The sequence below is a fragment of the Plectropomus leopardus genome, chromosome 4 (genome assembly GCF_008729295.1).
Source record: "Plectropomus leopardus isolate mb chromosome 4, YSFRI_Pleo_2.0, whole genome shotgun sequence".
NCBI lineage: Eukaryota > Metazoa > Chordata > Actinopteri > Perciformes > Serranidae > Plectropomus > Plectropomus leopardus.
In genome coordinates, this window is record NC_056466.1 from 15,869,475 (window position 1) to 15,891,119 (window position 21,645).

At 38.0% G+C, this 21,645-nt stretch overlaps 1 protein-coding gene across 3 annotated transcripts in view; it reads left to right on the plus strand.

The window, feature by feature from the left end:
* The first annotated feature begins 796 nt into the window (after positions 1-796).
* The window catches only part of arhgap10 (Rho GTPase activating protein 10), a 57,875-nt gene continuing 37,026 nt past the window's right edge, over positions 797-21,645 (plus strand). For all 3 annotated transcript variants that reach the window (XM_042484797.1, XM_042484796.1, XM_042484795.1), the window contains exons 1-5: positions 797-1,358; positions 18,393-18,488; positions 18,849-18,910; positions 20,822-20,893; positions 21,121-21,222. In XM_042484797.1, coding sequence (XP_042340731.1) covers positions 1,205-1,358; positions 18,393-18,488; positions 18,849-18,910; positions 20,822-20,893; positions 21,121-21,222 — 486 coding nt within the window. In that variant the 5' untranslated portion in view covers positions 797-1,204. The remainder of the gene's footprint in view (positions 1,359-18,392; positions 18,489-18,848; positions 18,911-20,821; positions 20,894-21,120; positions 21,223-21,645) is intronic.

Here is a 21,645-nt window from a genome sequence, read left to right on the forward strand (position 1 = left end):
TTTATACAGTTTATTGTACCGTTCATTTTGATAGAAGTTATTTGGATGTATGAAACCGGGTTGTTGGCTACCTGCTGGAGATAACCTCAGTTAGATGCCTAGATCACGCATACAATATGTATATATGTTTAAACTTTTGACAATATAGACATGCTACTCACAATGTTAGCTTGGTAAGATTCTCCATGAGCACCAAAGAAGACAGAATTGTCGGGATAGTAAACAAGAGAGATGACAAAAAAAAGAAAAGATTAGTAGATGTAAATGACTTTTTAAAAAAAGAAAGCCAAGGAAAAATGTCCAGTGAACATTATTTATAATTATTAACAACAATTTTCAACATAATTATTACAACTTTACAACTTTTCTAAGGTCGTTTCTTGCTTTGTATTTAATTTAATTTAATTACCCCACCCCCCATTTTTTTGGGCAAACTTTCTAATAATTTTCTTGTACTTGCGTCATTTCTTCTTTTGTTGCTCAATAACTTTTTTAAAAAGTAAATTTTCAAGTTTCAAATGATTAAATAATAATTTGATTGTGTCTCCATCTTTGCTGAGCTACAGTTTTGTGTGAAAGGAATGAAAACCCATACATAAGCCCATACAGAAGCCTGTTGATGTAAACGATTTTAACAAATAAAAGCCCGGGCCATTTTGTGAAGTTTTATAGAGACCAAATCAATGTTCACTGGGCAATGACAGCGAAGCGGCGAAGCCGGAAGTAGATCGGAGTTAACCCTCTTGCAGAGGCTTTGCTGTAACTTTTGCTACACGCACACAGATGTCAGCGGAGTTTCTCAATCTGTCACTTGGGTAGGTGGAGTACGTTTGATAAAGGAAGGAAAAACTGGACACAGCTACCATGACTCTCTGACAACTGTCTTGAACCGACTTCCGATGAACACTTCACCCGTTACCGTGTCGTTATCACCTTTTTAACGGTTATACCTGTTAGCTGCTCTCTTTTTGTCGTCATTTGACAACTGTGGAACAACACCCATGCGCCCGTGTCAGAAGTTACCATGCTAACCCCCGTTAGCTGCTGCTACTTCTCGCAGCTATGTCTGCTCTGCTAGACTTTAACCTGCCAGCGAAAAGAGCGGTGTTTTTATTGTAACGGCTAGTTTTTGTAGCTACAAAGTTAAGCGTCGTTTCGACCAGTATCCCGTTGTTGAAAACGAAGCTATCAGTCTGTGACAGAAATGGGACTACACCCGCTGGAATTCAGTGAATGCTATCTGGACAGCCCCAGCTTCAGGGAGAAAATAAAGGCACACGAAGCAGAGCTGGACAGGACCAACAGATTTATCAAAGAACTGTACAAAGATGGGAAGAACCTCATTAATGCAACAAAACGTGAGTTGACTTTCATGTTTTTAAACTGTAAGAAAAGTCTGTGTTCAGTCACAAAAATCATGCACTTGCTTTGGGAGTAGTCGTTGAGGTCTTCATGCTGTAACGACCCCAGTTTGCCAGTGACTATCCTTTCCAGTTGTGTATGTATTTAATAGGGGTCGACCGATATTGTTTTTTCAGGTCCGATACGGATTATTAACAGTTAATGAGACCGATAACCGATATTTGTAACTGATATGCATTTACAATAAAAATGAAAATCTTTCTGTTAACATTTAGAATTGGGAATATATCAAACTCCAACACAAAACTTTGTTTGAAATGTAAATGCATTTAACAAATGATTAATCAAAACTGAGACGTTCAACATGATATGCAACAAGTTCCAAGCAACTATATAAAAATAATAAATAATAAAAAAAAAAAAAGTCATGTGAAAATTAAAAAAGACAAAGCAGAATGAATAAAAATAGCTCCCTGAGGGTTCTTTGCACTTTTCAACTTATTAAAATAAAATGCTGATACAGATAGTCGTCAAAATGCCAAAAACCAGCCCCCATAATCGGCCAGGCCAATAATCTGTCGACCCCTAGTTATTAATGGGGAAAACGGCATACTTTAAATGAATTACTTGTCAAATAGCACCAGAGACTGTCGTGGTTAGCACACTGTAAAATCTGATGATCTGTTGATCTTACTTAAAATAATCTCAGAAACCGATTGCCTTGAAAAAGGAAAGTAAATATAACTAAAAATATTAATTTATGTATCTGTGTGTATTTATGTATATGTATTTATGTATATCTCTTTAAGTTACTTAAAATGTTGCTGTATTCACTCAATTTTTGTGAAATTGTTGCAACATCAAAATTACAAGTGAAATTTCCTTGTTCTCTCTAAGTGGCAACTTCAGTAAACTAAGTTTGTCTGACTTAACTTGATCACGAAAAGAGGATTTTGCCAATGATGAAGTTATCTGCAAGTTCTGTTTTCTTAACACGTTTAAGAAAATACAGCTATGACAAATGTGCAACCGGCACAATACAGATATAAAACACAGTAAGCTTGTTTTTTTATATTTTATATTTGTATCTTCTATTTTATCTGTTTTTTCTTTTTCTATATATATGTTGCACCAACCCACCAGAACAATTCCTCGTATTGTGTTAACTATACCTGGCAATAAATCTTTTTCTGATTCTGATTCTGATTCTGATTTAACTGAAGTTGCTAAAACTTAGAAAGATTGTTTTAAATAAAATTGTCATTTTTAAGTTGCAACAACCTCACAAAATTAGGTTACTCTAACTAAATTTTTAGTAAACTTAAGAATGAGATTTAAAGGAAACATACATTAAGACTAATAGTTATATTTACTTAAAATTTCAAGGCAAGCGGTTTCCTACATTTAAAAATAATAATAAAATCAACTCAGATTTGACAGTGCAGGATGAGGCAGTACCTTTCTTATGTCTGTGAATATGGCTTTCTTTTATTTTGCTTTATGAGGATTATTTTTCATGTTTAAGACTAAACCAAAAGGCTCTGACTTCCTTAAATACAGTTCTGCTGTCAGTCACACACCTCTACTGGGTTAAATGATTAGATTGTTATCAGTTTGAACTCTAGTCTTGTGGGCGGGGCTTGTTTGCAAGGTGCAGGTCATCAAAAATGGGCTGCTGCTGCTGTGTCTGCTTGAAAAATCCCTGATGTTGTACAATTGTATTGAATCAAGATTCATTGAAGTATCTCCAGGCAAAATATAAATTTTACCGGCAGTCTTTTTTGTATTTGTCAAATGACAAAGAGTTCAATCATGTGTGAATGTGGCTTTTGACACAGTTAATCTTTTCAATGCATCATTACTAATACAGTTGTATTAATGCCGAAGTCTTGACAGATGGGCATTAGGGATGTTACAGCTGCAGTGCTACAATTGTTTAGAGATTTACCTTCACACAGACTTACTTCATCACTTTTGTTTAATGCTCCTTGTTAGTCCCCCATGTTTGTCTTTCATTTCGCCTTTAGGACTGCCCAAATTCTTCAAGGCACAGATCCAGCAAGGTGCTGTCAAGCTTGCACAACAATCTAAGTTCATGCTGACCTCATAGCGTCAAACTGCTGTAGGAGATTTTTACTGGCACGTTTTGGGTTTGTAAACAATTAAATACTGAAGAGTTAAAAACTCCAGCAAATATGCCTGTCAATACATTATCAAGTTATTGGCCTCAGCAAAATTGATTGAGGTCACCTCTATATATATCGTATATTATTGCCCTCTTTTTTTTTTTTTACATTTTTCTTTAGTTACATAAGAATATCACAAACATTTTAGCCAACATTATGCCAGAATAAACAACAGGGTTTCCCAACTATTAGGCTCTAAGACTTGAGCACAACTCCTAAGCCAAATGAACAACAAAAAAACCTATGCTGAGTTTTATTGATTTAGTTGGTTTATTACAATGACAATGTCAAAATGTTCTTAAGAATTAAAAGTTAATTGCTCTTTGAAAGGGTGTGCTTGCAATATTATGTTATTATCATTATATTAATGGCACAACATTGTCTTAAAATGACATTAATATAATTTATTGCAATTGTATCTGGGACAATACATTGTCAACCAAATGTAGTTATCATGACAGGCCTACCAGCAACACTTGTAGCATAAAGAAAAAATCTTTTGTCAGGGTCTAAACATATTTCATTGTACTTAACAGGTATGAAAATGAAAATGAAAAAATGAACACTGATGGTAATTTCAACAACGCTTCTTCACTCAAAGCATGTTCATAAATGCTGGAGCTTCATCCTGAAGTTGTGTTTTTAGTTAGGTTGAGCTTTGAGAACGTTGCTGGTTTCTGGGTTGAATGAAATCATCATCAGTCCTTCGACATCTTGAAACGGCAGGTGGTCCATGATTTGGTGGAGAGTATGCATTTGATACAAGATCCAAAAGTCATGAAGGGAACCAGCATGTGTTTATACTGTAGTATTCAAATGAAGCAGCAGTAATATTTAGGAAACTTCTCCATTGCTGACACCAGGTCTGACAGATCTGTGGATTCAAGATGTCCATGCATTTCACAATAAAAGTCACTTCCTCTATAGATCCAGTCTTGCTGTAACTGTAGCTAACATAAGAGAAACCCAGCGTGGCCTCATGCTGCTGTAGCTCCTTCTGCTTCACACTGTCCTCCTGTGCTGTAAATTACTGTTGTGCTAAGCTGTTATTTGCATACTTGTGGTCTGTTGTACCTGCTAGCTGCCACTCTCCTCTGACCTCTGTCATCATGGTGAATATTCCCCCAAAACTGCAACTTCATCACATATTGTATAAACTTATTCATTTGTACAAGACTCTCAGGAAGGCAGCTGTTTTTAAGCTAAGTTAGTTTTTCAGTACAGGGTTGCCAATCGACTACTTTTGAAGTTGTTGCCACTGGTTGATTTTTTTTTTTTTTTGTCCGCTGGTTTGGTAGGTCTATTTTGCATGAAAATGACATGAATGATAAAAAAAATAAATGCTACCAAACTGACTCTAAAAAGAAAATGGAAATTGGAAGTAGTTCAATTTCAAGGAGATTTTCTCTTTCTCTTTCTTTCTCGTTTCTCTTTTTCTTTTTGTTACTGCAAGGTGGTCAACCCTCACACCAAACAATTAAGCTGACATTATTTTAATTCTGTATAGATATCCTATATACAACATTAAAATACTGTGAATTAGGAGGATACAGTGTATCAGTTGAAATAAGGTTAACAAAAATACTGTCAGTAAATACATATGTACATATATGTATGTACTATAAGTTTATGACTACATTATAGTAAATAACCATTATAATGCGTTTTATGATACAGTACTCATTATATACTTTATCTTGTTACACAAGGCCCTTTTAGGGCCTAGGCAAAAGAACTGTTTAGGGAAAACGTTTTTTTATGGTTCCACACTAAATATTTATGGTGTTACTTTGTTGATATTGCAGTACATTTGGCAATGATAGCAGTGTTGTTGGACTTGAAAAGCAGTGTATATGGTTTAGCAGGAGCTTATTTTGAGATCTGGTATTGGACTGGTTTTGGGCTGATTTGCTATGGCTATTGGGCTGGTTTTGTCACACAGACCTGGCAACCCTGATCCAGTATTGCCTAAATAACACATCTTTCTTTTTGTAGCTCTTAAGTTACCAGAGTACCCTGACCTTGTCTTCGTGCTTTCTCTCAACTTATGTTTCATCAAGCTGCACTGACTTCCAAGTAGATTACACGCCACTTTCTTCAGGTTTTGCAGCCACGAGGAGTTGCAGTACCAGGGGAAACTCCACAGAGCACTATGGTGAACTCTGGTATTCACTGTCGCTCACAGATGAGTTGACATTGATGCTCTGCTATGTTGGTGTAAAATGAAACCTAGTATCCTGTTTCAAACATGTCATGTCTTGTATTTCATACCTTATCTGACTGTGGCACAACTATGCATCACTTTTTAAATGACAACATAGTGACACGTATCACATATCAAGTCTGTTAACCCTCATTAGTTCTCAATGTTAGCCTCTTGCTTCTAAGAATATGGCAAGAAATAGGGAACCCTGGTCATACCCTCCCTCCGGGAGTACTGCAAAGTCAGTTGAAATTTCAGGAAGGAACTGATGGTCATGTTGTTATGTCCTCACGTTAATGAAGAGCCCTCATCCTGTTCTGCTCAATCAAGAGTATTTTTGAAAATATGGTGTGGCCCTTCTCCTGTCAAATGACTGTTTTTGATATTGTTTGATCACTGTAATCATGAGGTGTTTACTCTCCTTCCTAATTGCAGTAGCAGAGAAACTAAAACATTAACACTGCCAAAGCAAAATATAAAAACATTAATTCCCATGGCCTGGCTGTTTTTATGCTGTCCAGAAGAAAGGAAAAAAAAATGATACACCACTGTTTACAAAGGGTGTTTCCTAGTTTGATAGGTTTGTGAAAGTACCAAAATGTTAAATCGACAGAGAAATGCACACAGTCTGTATTCAGTAACTGTGTCTTTAAACAAGCTGTCAGGACTTGTGGGAAGTTGTGATGTCACAACTGTACTATACAAATGTAGAACAGCTACAGTGCTACTGTACAGAGACACTGAGAGCGCAGATCATATATTTTAATAATAACTAGATACCGGGCCCCAAGATGATGTGGTTTGTGGCCCATTGAATATGTTTGAGTTTCTCTTGCTGGCCCCGCCTGCGAGTTCCTGCTCACCTCGTAGACTTCACATTGTGATGATGCCACAGATTTTTAAAATCCTCTACTCAGCTTCAGGAAAGTTTTAAGAACATAAAGGCACCATGGCTCAAAAATCCATCATATAAAGATTCATAATTGACCTTGTTTGCAGTTCGAGGTGTCCTGACAGTACAATGGTATTCTGTAGGGAAAATGATTTTTGGGCCACAGGGGATTTTTTTCACTGAAATGCCAGGATAGACCTGGAAACACTAATCAGTCAGAGATGATTGGGCTTTTTTTGGGAGGGAAACTTAAAGGGGTGCTAAAAGGAGCATTTCAGAGAAAAAAATCCCCTGGGGCCCATTATTTATTTTTTCTATATATTTCTCAAATGTCCTGCTTTTCTCAGTCTTAGGTATTACTTAATATTTTGGAGTTTTTGTCAGTCATCTTTGGCTCTCGTGTGGCCAAACAACTGCAAATAATGAATAAGAACTGTTTGCTGCAGCCTTAGTTACTTGTGTGACTTTAGTAGTCCCACGTGTTGTGCTCCCAGTGACCAGAAATGAAAATCTTGCACCTTTCAACTCATAAATACAATGACCAGTTGTAATTTTAATCACAAATCAACAAGTTTTGATTTTAATTTTGCAGGACTTTCATCCTAATAATCTAATGTAATATGGAATGCCCTTAAAGGTACTAAAGTTTGTAATCATAATTATTAACAAATAATCAAATTCTTAAAACAAATTTAAAGGCTATTTTTTTGCTTTCATTCAACCTGCTCTCATACTTAGTCTAAGCACAGTGGTGTTAGTAGTTTTCCCAGTAGTTTTAGCTATAGCTCAGATGTAAGTAAGTTTTAAAGTAAAAGTGTTGTTAATTTACACTCTGTGGGTGGAGCTCAGCTCCAGATTTGCCCTTAATACTGGGACACTCTGATAATCTTGTCTCATGAGAATGTGACCCTGTGTTTGGCTCTCCTCTTCATAGAGATCATACATAATAGCCCATCAGTTTTTTCCTTCTAAATCTGCCTTGTTTGTAGTAGCTTTGAAGTAGATAGCCCTGCTAGATGAACTTGTGAGCTCAGACGGTTGTTTTTGATGAGCGGAGTTGATTTGGAGAGGCTAAGCTGTGTAATCCTCTCTGTATATGAAGCTCACACCATAAGATCTAACACTCAGCTCCGTTGTTAAATTGTTGATCTAGCATTCTGTTGTAAACATTGACAGCTTTAGTCTTGTTTACAACTTTTAGTAAATAACGTGGATTAAAACGTAGCATAAAATGCTCCACATTATGTTTGACCTCAGAATGATCTGCTGTTTGGTGTTTCCAAGAGACAGTTGTTGATCTTCACATCCCATTCCCTTCTCAGCCCGTCAGTGACTGGGAGGATGTCCCACTACGGAAAGTCCTTGGTTCTGGGAGGAAACTTTACAGTGGGGCCCCGGGCCAGAGAGCCATGACATGGAAGTGCCCACTAGAGGAGCAACATGCAGATGTGCTTCTGTTTCAGAGGGTTTCCTCCACAGGAACTGTGTCCTGTCTGTACCCTCTTATCCACCCCTCACTGCTGTCTTTACCAAGCGCATTGATTCTTGTTTGTGGGAGAAAATATGAACTTTCCATGTCTTTTGCTTTATTAGTTTAAATTTTTCTTGCATGTTTTGTTATTGCTGCAATCATCTGAAAAGTGAAGTTTGACAGAGTTGCAGAGGGGTCAATCATAGTACTTTCCACAGCTGGACTTCCTCTGGTGAGTTGACCATTTGGCTCATAAAGCAAAAGAAATTTTTACTTTTTCTCTTCACTCTGAGTTCCAGGAACCCAGCCATGTGAAGGTCTTTCTTTCTCACTGGCAGACAGGTTTAAGAGTAGCCTCTCTGCCATGGTGTGCTTTGGCTCAATGCTGCTCTCTGTAATCACATTACTGATTCTGCCAAAGAGCCACATCACAATCTTTCATTAAAATCGCATTAGCACAAGACGTGAAGTCATGTGGGAGGAACGCTTTTTTTTATCTTTCACTTCAGAGATAATAAGATGGACTATAAAAATGATGCTTGATGGCACAACTATGCTTTTGGGGCTCCTTTTTTGGTGCAAGCAAAGTGTTGAGAACTATTTGAAGTACTCATTGACCACATCATAATATTTTTGTGCTAACAGAAGGTCCAGATGCTGATATATATTTCATTCGCTACTTAGTCAATATTGACAGGATACTGCTCAGCACAGCCTCACCCTACAGACTTGTTTTGAGAATCAGGAAGTCATGAATGAAGTAATGCATGCTTTGTGGGCAGGGAGCTCGGGGGAGAGAGATTGTGGGAGGGGATGGGTGGGCAGGCTCTGCTGAGGGCAAAGGTTGGAGGCGAGTGTGGAGCAGGGATTCGGACTGGAAAAGATGGGAGAGTGAAACAGGAAGTACTGTGGAAAGGCGCACTATAAACGCTGGCCGCTGTTTGAGGGCCTGGACCAGGCAAGCTCTGACCTAAGTGGCACATCTGATGAGATTGTAGAAATCAAAACAAACATCACTGCAACAGACGCCAATGACAATACACTATGGACATCTTCAGCAGCTGAACTTTGACATATACAACCTTTTCTGGTCTGTTTTTGGGGAAACTTTTTCAGCAGCAGTCAGAACATGCAATGTTAAGTTTCCTGCTTTAAGACTTACAGTCAGCGAAAAACAAGTTCAGATAAGTAACTATTTCATATTGTAATGTGCTGCTGGTGATGTTTTGCAACATGGCTGTAATTAAGGAAACAATGTGACTATGTTGGGAGAGGAAGGTAGGCTTAAAATATTGTTGTAATTCCAATGTCACAGCAGCCTGAGGTTGTAAGCGAAGAAACAGCAAATTCATCTCAGGAGGATTAACAATATCCAGCTGTATGTTGGAAGCCTTTGGAAAACACACAGACAGTGTGTGTTTTGAACTGCCATGTTTCTACAGAAACATGGCGGTCAAAACACACTCACTGGTTCAACATGGCGATCTCCACAAATGAGACCCGCTCCCTATGTACATATAAACGGCTCTTTGATAATAAGATCCAGATGTTAAGGTTTTTACAGGGAGTCAAGTTATCTGCAGAGGTCTCCTCCTTTCCAAAACTGGAAAAATGGCTAATTTTAACAGGTGAAAAAGAAACAACAACAACCACTATATAAAGCAGTTTCACGTTAAATATAAAAAAAATTATCAATTCTGTTTGACATCTTGCGGAAGAGCTGTTAATTACAGTGCAACATGGCAGACTCCGTGGACAAGGAGCTGCTCCCCAATTAGATATGAACAGCTCAGTCTAAGGTGTTGAAAACAAGATGATTCATTTTTTTTCAAGTGATTATACACATACGTATTATATTATATTCCATTTTTGCCAATTTATCCCCTTGACTCCTACACACAGGAACTTGAAGATTAGTTTTTCACACATGATTTTTGTATCTTGTGGCTGTCTTGTTCTGACAGTGGTGTTGTTGAAAAAAGCCTTGTTCTGCGTTGGTTTGTGGTGCTCCATAAGAACCAGAGCCCTTTGATTCAGTCCCCTCCCCATTGTGTCATCTTTGTTTTTCTCCCCACCTCTTCTGAACAGCGGCACACATGTTTATGTCACAGAGCTAGACTTTTATTTTCATGTTTTTCCTATTACAGAACAATCTGGCCTGTAATATCAGATATATGCAAGGTGGGGTCTGTATGACTCACACGCTGAAGGCAGTGGACCGGGGTCTCTGGCTTTCTGCAGAGAAACTAGCCAAGTTTGACAGTTCCCAGGTTTGCTCTGAAATGCCTTGCTTTAAAAGGCAAAAAGTGCGAGAAGCCTTTGCAGTGGACTTGTTTGCCCTAGTGTGTGTGGTATTTCTATCTTGTGATAGTTCATTCCTCCAGGACAGCAGCTATCATTTTAATCTGTAATGCAGACCTCTCATCTGACACTTTTATTTATTGCTCTACTGATTGTATCCAGTTGATCTATGCTGTTTTAACATCAATTGACACTACACAGAACACGAATGCTGCTGCTATTTTTTCCTCTTCTCAGAATGTTGCCTGCCGTCGATTATCTCTGGAGCTTCACGTAACCGGATAACATTCATTCTTAATGTTTTATGTAATCAAGTCCACACAGCCTGGCCTCATATATCCTCATATTAGCTGTCCACCCCACTCTGAGTTAAACATGCATGCAGCCTGTGTAATCACATTGTGGATGGGTGTGATCTGTGCACTGCACTCACATATGGCTCCAATAAAGAGCCTGCAAATCTATCCATTGACATCACTGTTGTTGGAGTACACACTAATTGTCCACAGTGACCTGAGCCTTGAAGCTGTCTTTGCTGTGTGAAAAGATACCCTGTGTAATGTACAGACTCCCCAAAATATATCTGGGGATAATAAAAAAAGAGGCTTGCACATTTAATTAAAAACAAAGTATGTGTTGGTAAAATTATGAAAGAGATGGTAAAGCAATGCAACATACAACAACCCTATTAAATTCCTGCATTTATTATGTTCTGCATTGGGGCAGTAAAAATGTCAGGCTCTTATCACACTTGCTTGAATGGCATTGATTTTTACTGTCCAAACCCCATCAGATCTTTTACAATACTGTGACGCCGAACACTTCCCTCACTTTACGTCAGACACAATATAGTGTGTCGAGGCTTAGTTAAGGTGTGTCAAGGTTCAGTGTAATGTTGTCAAAACATGTTTTTACTATCTGGGGGAGCAGCTGAACTTTCCGTTCAACATTCATGTGTGTTTTGGGATTATTTGAGCTACAGTTGACCAATCGGAGTCACAGATTACCCATTAGATAGGGAAAGAATTTTAGGTTTAGTTTAGGTTATGATGTGTGTTTTGGAGACTAAATTTAACAATGTATGTCATTACAGAACTATACATTCTAATGTCAACACCAACACCAGATTATAACATGTAGGCCTACTTTTTATTTACAATATAAACACATGCTGTGGCTGAAGCTTCATTCTTGTCTTGCATGCAGGTGGAAAATATGTAAAAGTAAAAAAACAAAAAAACATGCTGCTAATAAAGCCAAACAAAGCAGAAACAAAATCACTAAGAAAGGAAAGAGTAGAAGAGACACAGTATCAACATGAAATAAAATGATATACAAACTCTAAAACTGCTTTTCTATAAAAGGTTTAATGCTGGGATTTAAAAGATCATCCTCCCCACGTTCCTCTGGCAGACTGCTTCAAAGCACAGAGAGCTGCAGACTGCAGAAACCTGGTCACACTCGAGCTCAAGCCTGGATATAAGGGTCATTAGAAGGGCAAACAAAGACTATTGAGTTACATCAATTAAACTAAATGTTGTATTTCCAACATAATGTTACTAAGATAGGTAGAGTGATGGTAAACAGCAAAGGGCTAAGGATCAAGCGTTGGCACCTGAGGCCAAGGAAGAAGCAATTTACACCAAAAAAGGTTTCAGGGATGTTTATGAAAATGGTGACAATTGTATGTATTTTTTCTGACCTTTGTGGGTAAAAGAGCAATCTGTAAACACAATTTTCTTCTTCTTCTTCTTCTTCTTCTTTTCCTTCTTCTTCTTCTTCTTCTTCTTCTTCTTCTTCTTCTTCTTCTTCTTCTTCTTCTTCTTCTTCATTTGCATACCTACACATCCAACAGACCCTGAGTAGCATTATTATTCATTTGGACTCTGTGTAAATGTAAATGCAATAGTCACTGGCCTTTTAGCTATGTTAAATAAGGTTGCAACAACTTCTGACAATTAAGAATTTGGCTTTTGCAGGCTAAATTCTCAAATATGTTCACCAGCTACCTGCTCTGCATAAACAAAGACAGACTGATCACTGAAATATGCTAAAATGTTCTGTAGAAGTGAGGGGAGCTGCTGATCCTTCCCTGTGAGTTTGTCACTACAAGAGATCCCTCACATAGTACATACACATATTTGACCAATTGTTAAAAAAAATGTGGATAGTAGTGCTTGAAAGGAGTTGATCGTAGTATTATGTAACTCAACCCTGTTCCAGGACCAGAATATTTATGAAAAATGTCAAAAGAAGCTTTTGCAGAGATGAAGAGGCTTATAATTTGCCTGACTAGCTTATCTCATTAATGTGGGGAGCTTTAAAATGAGGTTCATACAGGATTTCATATGATTAAAGGTATATTCGTTTGAATATACTATTAGTGGCATGCCATAAGGAGGTTTCCATGCTGATACAGCGAAAGCTGGGCTCGGACTACAAAAACTTTGGGCCAATTTACCCCCAATTCCTCCCTTCCAACAGAGGGGGAAAAATCTGGTCTGGGACTTTGGTCACTACCAGTGTTCGGCCCAGATTATCTGCTATTGTGAGAGGTTTTCAGATTCAGTTTTAAACCTTCCAAATTACACACAGGCTCATCTGGACTGCCCTGATCATTTTAAAATTTTTCTGCTTAGGATTTTAAATCTGGATGTTTGCGGTTATGATTGCTTCAGTATTGGCAGCAGCAGGTGCTGCCAATCAACGGTAAACACTGTAGCCCTTGAGGCTAACATTAGCTATTATACTTATATTGACAAATATTAAAACTGACAGTTAAAATCCCTCCTCCAGTTCTCACTGAAGAATAGACAACTCATGTTAATCGTTTCTCCCCAACCATTTTCTCATCCAGATTCATTTAGCCTTTTGCTTTTGTGTTTACTCATTGCAAAGAATTGTAAACACTGCAGCAAGTTGTCGTACCACGTCAGTTTCAGTTTTGTGAACATCTGGTTCCCCATGAGATTAATCTAAGTGGTGCATTACATACTGGATGGTGGTGGTGGATAATTGATCAGTCAATCTGATCAGATCAGGTCGATGGATGAGAGGAGTGTTGAGCTGTTTTCATGCCAATAAACAGTTGGTAGAAAATTGTTGTGTCAACAAAAGCAGAGAACTAAAGAGGAAAAAAATAAAAGCATACAAGAAGTGAAAAAGTGAGTTGATTGGAAGTTGTAAGTGTTAGCCAGCTTCTTAACACTTACGGGCTATGCCTTCCAACAGTATTATTGACAAGTAATAGAAACACGAGCATTGGTGAAATCTTGTCATAGTGGTGCAGTCAGTAGTATGCATCTATAGATAAAGCCTACCAGTTTAAATGTAGTAGATGTTAGATCCGGTGAAAAAAATGTCTTGTCTTCATCCTGCTTACTGGACCATAAAATTACGGAGTTTGTGATAGACCACACCAATATAGGATTGTTTGTGTTGTCTGCAGTCATTCCATGTGCTGCAAATTAAGGACTATAGTCCACACCAGAGTGACCAGAATCACCTTTTATGGACCTGCAGTCCTGCACACCCTGCTCTAGATTTTAGCTGTCTGTGCGGTTTGGATTCATTCTTGATTTTACAGTCACTTCAAAGAAAATTGCTATGTTCAGCATAGCAAGTGTTTGCTCCCAAAATAATGACCTGACAGGCTTATATTTGCCATACCTTTATTTTGAAAATAGTGCCCATAACCCGTACTTAGATACTCCCACATGGCAGTTCATCAGGTTGTGTTTACATTAGTTAGAAGTCACCTCTGCGACAGAAACATGTTTGCCAAAAAAGTGAAAAGCTTTTAGCGTATCAGGAATATGAGCCCCAGAATTATTTGGTGTGGTTGACACAAGTTTATAATATAACATTTCTATTCTAAACTATTCTAGGGTAATAAATTTTTACAATAACTCACATCTGATTCTAGGCTGACAAATATAAATCATCCTGTACTCTTTCCTCTTGTGACCTCACCAAAATACTGTCTTTAAAGAGGTGCCTGGGACAGAGGGCTCGACACTCTGCTGCTATTGTTTGTCAGAGTCTCTTAATGTTGCTTGTGCAGAGGCCTGTTTTTGTTTACCATGTCTCTGAAGAGAAGAAAAATGGAGTCCCTCTCCAGTCTTGATTAATGATCTAAAGTTAGGTCTGTGGAGTTTCTTGCTGAAGTGCGTGAGCCAAGAAATGAGCTATTAGCAGCCATAAACAAGTTATGAATCCTTTTGTTTTGCTCCCTGTCATTAGAGTATATCTGCTACATTCCTGTGGATTAAAAGCTGTATCTGATTTGTAATTTTACTCGTGAGTCAGCTTACTTTTTATGCATACATTTCTTTTGCTGTTGAAACTTTTAATTTCTTAAACACAACAATTACTTCACCCGCAAGTAAAGAAAGAACATTTCCTCCAAGTGCTATATTAAGAACTACTCAAAGAACAAACAATTGTAAATGCTGCAATATACAAGCTGTCCCATTGTCTGTTTTGCATCCCTTAGCTTCCTGTAGTGTGATGATTTACACCAACTGGCCAAAGGAATCAACCACAGGTGTTTGTTTGCACATATTTCCTTGTGTGTTTTTGGATTGTAAAGATTTGAGATTGAGCTGAAGAGCACCAGCAGTGGATTTCAAACTGTTTGAAATAAATTATTGAGGCAGAAGCTATGCCCTTTGTGCCAGGCTCAGGCAGACATTGTCCAACACCTCTCACATGTTTGGGCTTTGGGCCCCACTATAGATTTAATCCATAGTATGTGTACACACACTGCTCAGAGAACTTTGAGTGTTTACACAGCAGGTTAGCCATGGATGGAAATTAAAAAGACACAGTAAACAGCTCGAAAATATGATATAAGAAATTACTGTGCTGGATTGTTTTGTAATTTGTGTTTTTAGTGGTATTATTATCATGAATTTCTATTATTATCCATACAACAAAAAAAGCGAATTGATTGTTTTCTCTTTGAGCATCTGGGGCTTTTTCTTAAGAGAGTATTAAATGGCCTCTGCTTTCTTTTGCAAAGCCTGAGTCGACAAAAACAAAGCATATTTCAAGTCACGGATGATTTTGTGGCAAGTGGCAACGTCTGGGGCGCAAATCTGATGCTAGCACGCAAGTGTAATAAACCGCAGTTTCCTGAATGGCCACCTGAGGCTGGCTCCAATAGCCAGTCAGTCTCTACTGACATTTATGTTAAAATACCCAACTTTACAACAGAATTACACGGTTTTGGTCCATAGTTAGATCCTCCCTTCATGATAACTTTACGGGGGATAAAATTTTTATATAATTCGCCTGTTTACTTTTTGTTAATGCATAAAGTCAAGCATGATTAAGGGCGGGCTGTCTGTAGATAGTGTCGCCGGATTTCCTCTACAGTGCCAGCCACTTGCCCAGATATGGTCACTTCACGGCTCCAAAAAAACAAGATAGCGATGGCAAAAATGCCGAACTCAAGACTTCAAAATAGAGTCCATAAAACAAAAAGTTATGTCATGGTAGCTACGTCCATTATATTAATACCAGTTGGGGACCTTTGTTGCATGAACAAAAAAACTATGTAGTTTAAAAATTAGATTCATGATCGATTTTTTTAAGATTTTGTCAACCGCAACAATGAGAGAGCAAACCTTTACCTCTGTAGCTTTGTTGGTCAGACTTAATTAGCAATTTGAATACTTCACTTTGCCTTTTTTTTTTTAACAAAAGACAATTTAGAATATTTTCTGAAATGAGTCAGTCATATATATGAGTTAGTCAAAATAATCATTAGTTGCAGTTCTACATAACAGCCAGCTGTTGAGTGTTTTTGTAGCAGACAAAGATGCTCAGCAGAGTCAGAACTTTATTCAATGGTTTATCTCAGTCGATTGTTCCCTATAGAGTCCCAGCTATCTGCCAAATCTGATATCACTGCTCCTCAGTATACTGCTCACAGCTCCAGTCTTAAAATATCCCTGTTGCATTCTGTCATGCTTCCCTAGGGGACAACCGTGGGTCAGAGATCCCACCTCGGGGAATCTCTTCACTGTTTGGAAATAGATTTGGTTTGCTGTGTTTACTGGCGTGCAAGGGTGTAGTGAAGGGTAGACTTTAACAGTGTGTATCCATAATACTGAGATTGTTTAAATGCAGATACAGGAGCAAATAAATTAACCCTTTGAAACCTGGTGTGACATCACTTTTCTTGTGCTGCATTCATACACCTTTCACATGCATTTAAACTTTGATTACGCAGTTTGGTTTGATTTCTTTTAAAATGTGGCTAAAATCGCAGAGAGCAACGTGGCAAGAGATGACCCACAAATAAAAACTGAATAAAATTAGGAAAAGGTGACATAAAAATGACAAGGAAATTACTTTTAAAAACAACAGAGGGAAATAATTAGATGTTATTAATAATTAAAAAACAAAATAGGAAAAAAAAATCATAGAAATCATATTGTATAGATATATGTTTCTTAATTATCCTGTAATTCCTGTAAGTAACTTGTAACTTCCTCCATTGTTTTTCAAGGAATTGTGCAAATTTGGTCAGGGTTCAAAGGGTTAAATAGATGGTAGCTGTTTCATTGTGCCAAACTATCCTGTAGGTTCAGGCCTATTTTATTTTCTTAAATCAGCCATGTCTTGAAACATCTTGTAACAGTGGGAGAGGCTGTTTAGGAGAAATGTATTTGTTTAATTTCTTAGCATTTCCTTTTGATTATTGACAGATTAATGTTGTATTTAGGGCATAGACCTTAGAATACAATGTAATACAACATTTACCGATATTAGGTTTGCAACACTGCTACAGCAGTTTTCAAACAAGGGTTTGTAAGGGAGTTCCTGGGGATTCCCAGAAAAGGGGGAATATTTTATTTTCACTTTTTAATTCACTATAGAAGTGAGCCCAGTGTAAGTTAGGGTTTTTTTTCATCATGCTAACTAATTCTTACTCATGTCTTGATTACACCTGGGACCTGGGAAACACAAGTGTAGCCTATGCATCTCGTTTTCACATTTCTCACATCCTCTCCAGGAGGAGCTAAGATGCAAAGAAGAGACGTTAGTCAGGGAGACACATTAGTCACTCTTATGACTATTGTCATAAGTGTTTTCATTATGCTTTTCTTACCTTTAGTTTCTTTTTTTCCCCACAGTTTTCTCCTGACTTTAGTCGATAAAAATAAAATCCTAGTTTTTATCATATCTAACAATCAAAATTATTTTGGACGGAGGTCCCTGAAGAGACGTCTTATTAAACGGAGTCCCAATGTGTATCAAGTTAGGGGTCCTTGACACGAAAAAGGTTGAGAACCACTGATATAAATGCACATATTTACATATTACACCGGCAAAACGAAGGAATTTGTGCTATTAACTAAATAAGAATAGACTTAACTTTAGTAATGTATCAGTTTTGTTGCTAATGTAATGCTAGTTTTATTTAAGGAAAGACTTAACTATGACTGACAATGCATTACATGATATTTCATTACTGTTCAACTGAAAAAGCTGAATACTATCATATATCTTGAAAACTAAAACATACATAAAATATTTTGCTCATATTGAAGAACCTGACATATGCTATCAGCTTCCTTATAAGGCTCTCCAGCATTTTGGTAATACACTAGTATCATACTGTCTCTTCTGTCTTTATTTGTTCAAGCTATGAAAGCTAAATATAGTTTGCTCTATATTTTGGCATGTGCTAACCTGTGGTACCTGCCGCCCTGGCACACTAGGGTTTGATTTGCAACAGGATGTAGCAGACTGTAGACAAACAGGATGTTTGCAAAGTGGTTAACTCTGTTTGATGCATCTGACCTTCTTTTCACGAATGCTTATATTGTGTTACATTTTCACAAATGTCTTCTCAGCACAGTAAAACTTAGTAGATCTTAAGAACAGATAGTTCATATGAAACGTTCTGCCTCAATTTAAATGCACTATTTGTAATGGCTTTTATATCTGAAATTTTTTGTTCAGAGCTTGGGATGGCGCAGCGAAAGTTTGCCCAGTGCCTGGGAGAGTTTCAGTTTGAGTACATCGGCGATGCAAAGACTGATGATGAAAGATGTATTGGTAAGTGTGAGTTTGTCTCCTCACATGCGAGAAACTAACCACTAATTTTGTTACCACCATGCAGACATGCACTGTAAATGTTTGTTTATAGTTTCTTCTCTACCAGCAATTTAAGAGCAGTTTTTGGTTTGCACCTGTGGTGAGAGCAGCTGTTAATCATAATGTTTTTAGGCTGTGTGTGTGTGTGTGTGTGTGTGTGTGTGTGTGTGTCTGTCTGTGTCTGTCTGTGTGTGTGTGTGTGTGTGTGTGTGTGTGTGTGTGAGTGTGTGTGTGTGAGTGTGTCAGTGTGAGTGTGTCAGAAAGAGAGAGAGAGATTGACGCAGAGTCATTGCATTTAAACTGTGAATTTTTTTTCTTCAGATGAGTCTTTGCAAGAGTTCTCCTCATTCCTCAAGAACCTTGAAGACCAAAGAGAGTTAATGGTGAGATCAACTAGTCAGAACATGCCTAAAACTCAGGGGAAATACCTGTGTGTGTGTCTGTCTGTCTGTGTCTTTGTCTGTGTGGCGTATCACACTTAAACTGTTTAACTTTGTATGCTTACACCTTTCATTGCCCATATTTGGTGCTTGCATCTATTAATGTCTGACTCTGTCATCCGCCAGAGATCCACACAGGCACTCATATTATAATTTTCTCCAACGTACGGTACAGCCGCAGCATCCAGCAGGCAGAGCAAACCAGCTCCCTAGTGGGTGAATATTTGTTGATCGTGTTTAAACAGTTCCCTTCTTGTGGCTGTCTAAGGGTCGCTGTCACACCACCTGCCTGGGAGTGGCTGCAGAGACGAAAGGATCCAATTTATTACAGCCAAGCTTTAAATACCAAGACAGATTCACATGACCTACTACTGGCAACAAGGTCCATGGCAATACAACCCATAACATATCGAGGAAGTTGCAACATTCTTACAGGATGTGTCATTTAATGGTGATACACAGTTAAAAACTGTTAACCTGAAGGGTTGAAAGTGTCACAATATGCCCAGTAAATGGACCTGCACGCATATAGCGTCTTTCTTTTCATTTCACCATTCAAAGCACTTTCACACTACTTTTTACATTCACACATACATTCATATACTGGTGGAGACTAATGTACAAGGTGCCACCTGCTGCTCAGTTTTAAACATTCAAACACACTTACACACCGAGCAACTGGGACCAATCATTTTTTAATTTTATTTATTTTTATGTTGTGAATTGGTTGTGTTCAATACTGTTGCAGACCAAACTGCCCCTCAGGGACAAAAAAACTTTCAAATCTAATCAATTTAGGGTTCAGTATCTTGCCCAAGAATATTTTGATCTGCTGACTGGAGGAGCTGTGGATTTAACCGCCTACCCGTTCTACCTATAAGTCAGAGTTATAGTGTTGTGTTTTTAATGAGTATTTGTTTTCATGTTGTTAAGTTTAATTCTTGTTCTCATTTCAGTTCAGTTTCAGTTTGTTTTTAGAGTGAGTGTGCTTGTCTCAGTTTAGTTTTTATTGTTGAAAAATGTTTAGTTATAGTTTAGTTTTGATAAGTTTCAGGATTAGTTTTAGTTTCATCATTGAAATACAAGAGATTTTTGTCAGGGGCAAGTCTTAAGAAGCTCAAAATAGGAACTGGAGTACAAACAGGACTTTTTAAAGGCATTTGACTTGAGTATTGTGCATATCCCTGTCTTGATATACACATGCACCTCTGCCTCCTTATGCTTGCTTTGTTGATAGTTCTGGCCAAATTTACAAAGACTATAATGAAAAACACATTTCCTGTATACTTTCATTTCATTGACATTAGTTTTGTCTGCATTTCATTTGTCTAGTTTTTATTTTCATTAATGATGCATTAAGGATGCACAATTTAATGTCTGCAACTTTCTATGAACAGCCATTCTGTTGTAATGTCTGTCTGTACCGTCTGAGGTTAGTGAGTGGGCCCATCATCAGCAGCTGACTGAGATGACTGTTTTAGCGCCTGGCTCAGACCATGATGGTAAACACTCAGCTCGGCTCAGCACTGCTCAGCATAGTGGGATGACATCACAGTGCAAAGTGAGGAAAAGGTGGAGAACGGGCAGGCAGGCACAGACATGTCCTGCAGCCAGCATAGTAGAAGCACTGGAGGAATTAGGACAAATGCATTGACTTTATGAGCTCATTATTGGAAGACAGAGATACATTTAGAATATCAGTTATGTCATTTGAGTTATGTAATATAGTGCGAGCAGCCACACTGCACTGGAGTCAAACACTCAATACTGGAAATGTTGTGTCATATGAAACATCAATGGGGGTTTGTCATTGAGTTCAGGAATAATGATGGCTTTGTTATGGCTTCTGTCTAGATGAGAAACATCACAGAAACCTTAATGAAACCCCTGGAGAAGTTCAGGAAAGACCATCTTGGTACAGTGAGGGTAATGTATGATGCTTAATTTCCTCTCCCTAACATGTCAGCTCCTAGTTTGTATGCTTGTTGTACCCTAATGATTGTTAAAAAAAAAATCCATATTTTACAGTTGAATGCTAATAGCATATTAGTTGTACTACACACACTGCTCATGGCTTTGTTTCTTTCCCTGAGAATCATCTAGTATTTTGTTCTTCTTATATATGTCCGCTCCTTTCACTGCACCTTCTTAAGGCGGAAAGAAAGAAGTACGAGAAAGAAACAGAAAAATACTACAGCTCCCTGGAAAAGCTTCTGAATATGTCAGCGAAGAAGAAAGAGCCACAGCTACAAGAGGTATTTATCCTTGTCTGAACTCTCCGACAGATTTGTGACATGCAGAATAGCAATTCATGATGGCAGCAAAATGGATGGAAAAGGGTATTTTGTTTAGCTTGAGAGTCCCTGTTTTGGTTTATGCCTTTGGAGCAATGGTGGGAGAGCCTAGCTGCAAAGCCTGTTGGACCATGTGAATTTCCACTGACATGCCTTGCAGCAACAGTTTTCCTGGCTTGTTTGGAAAGGAAATGTGTGCTCACTTGTGCTGTACTATCAAGGTCAAACCCAGTTGCTGCAGTTCGGGGCAGAATCCATGCTGCAATAGTATGGCGTGGACTTTTTAAATTATTGGAGAATTTACCAACATTGCACTAAACAATGTTTCTGTCTTCTTGTGTTTGCAATGCAGTGTTGCCATTTAAGGCTTACCCATATGTTGTA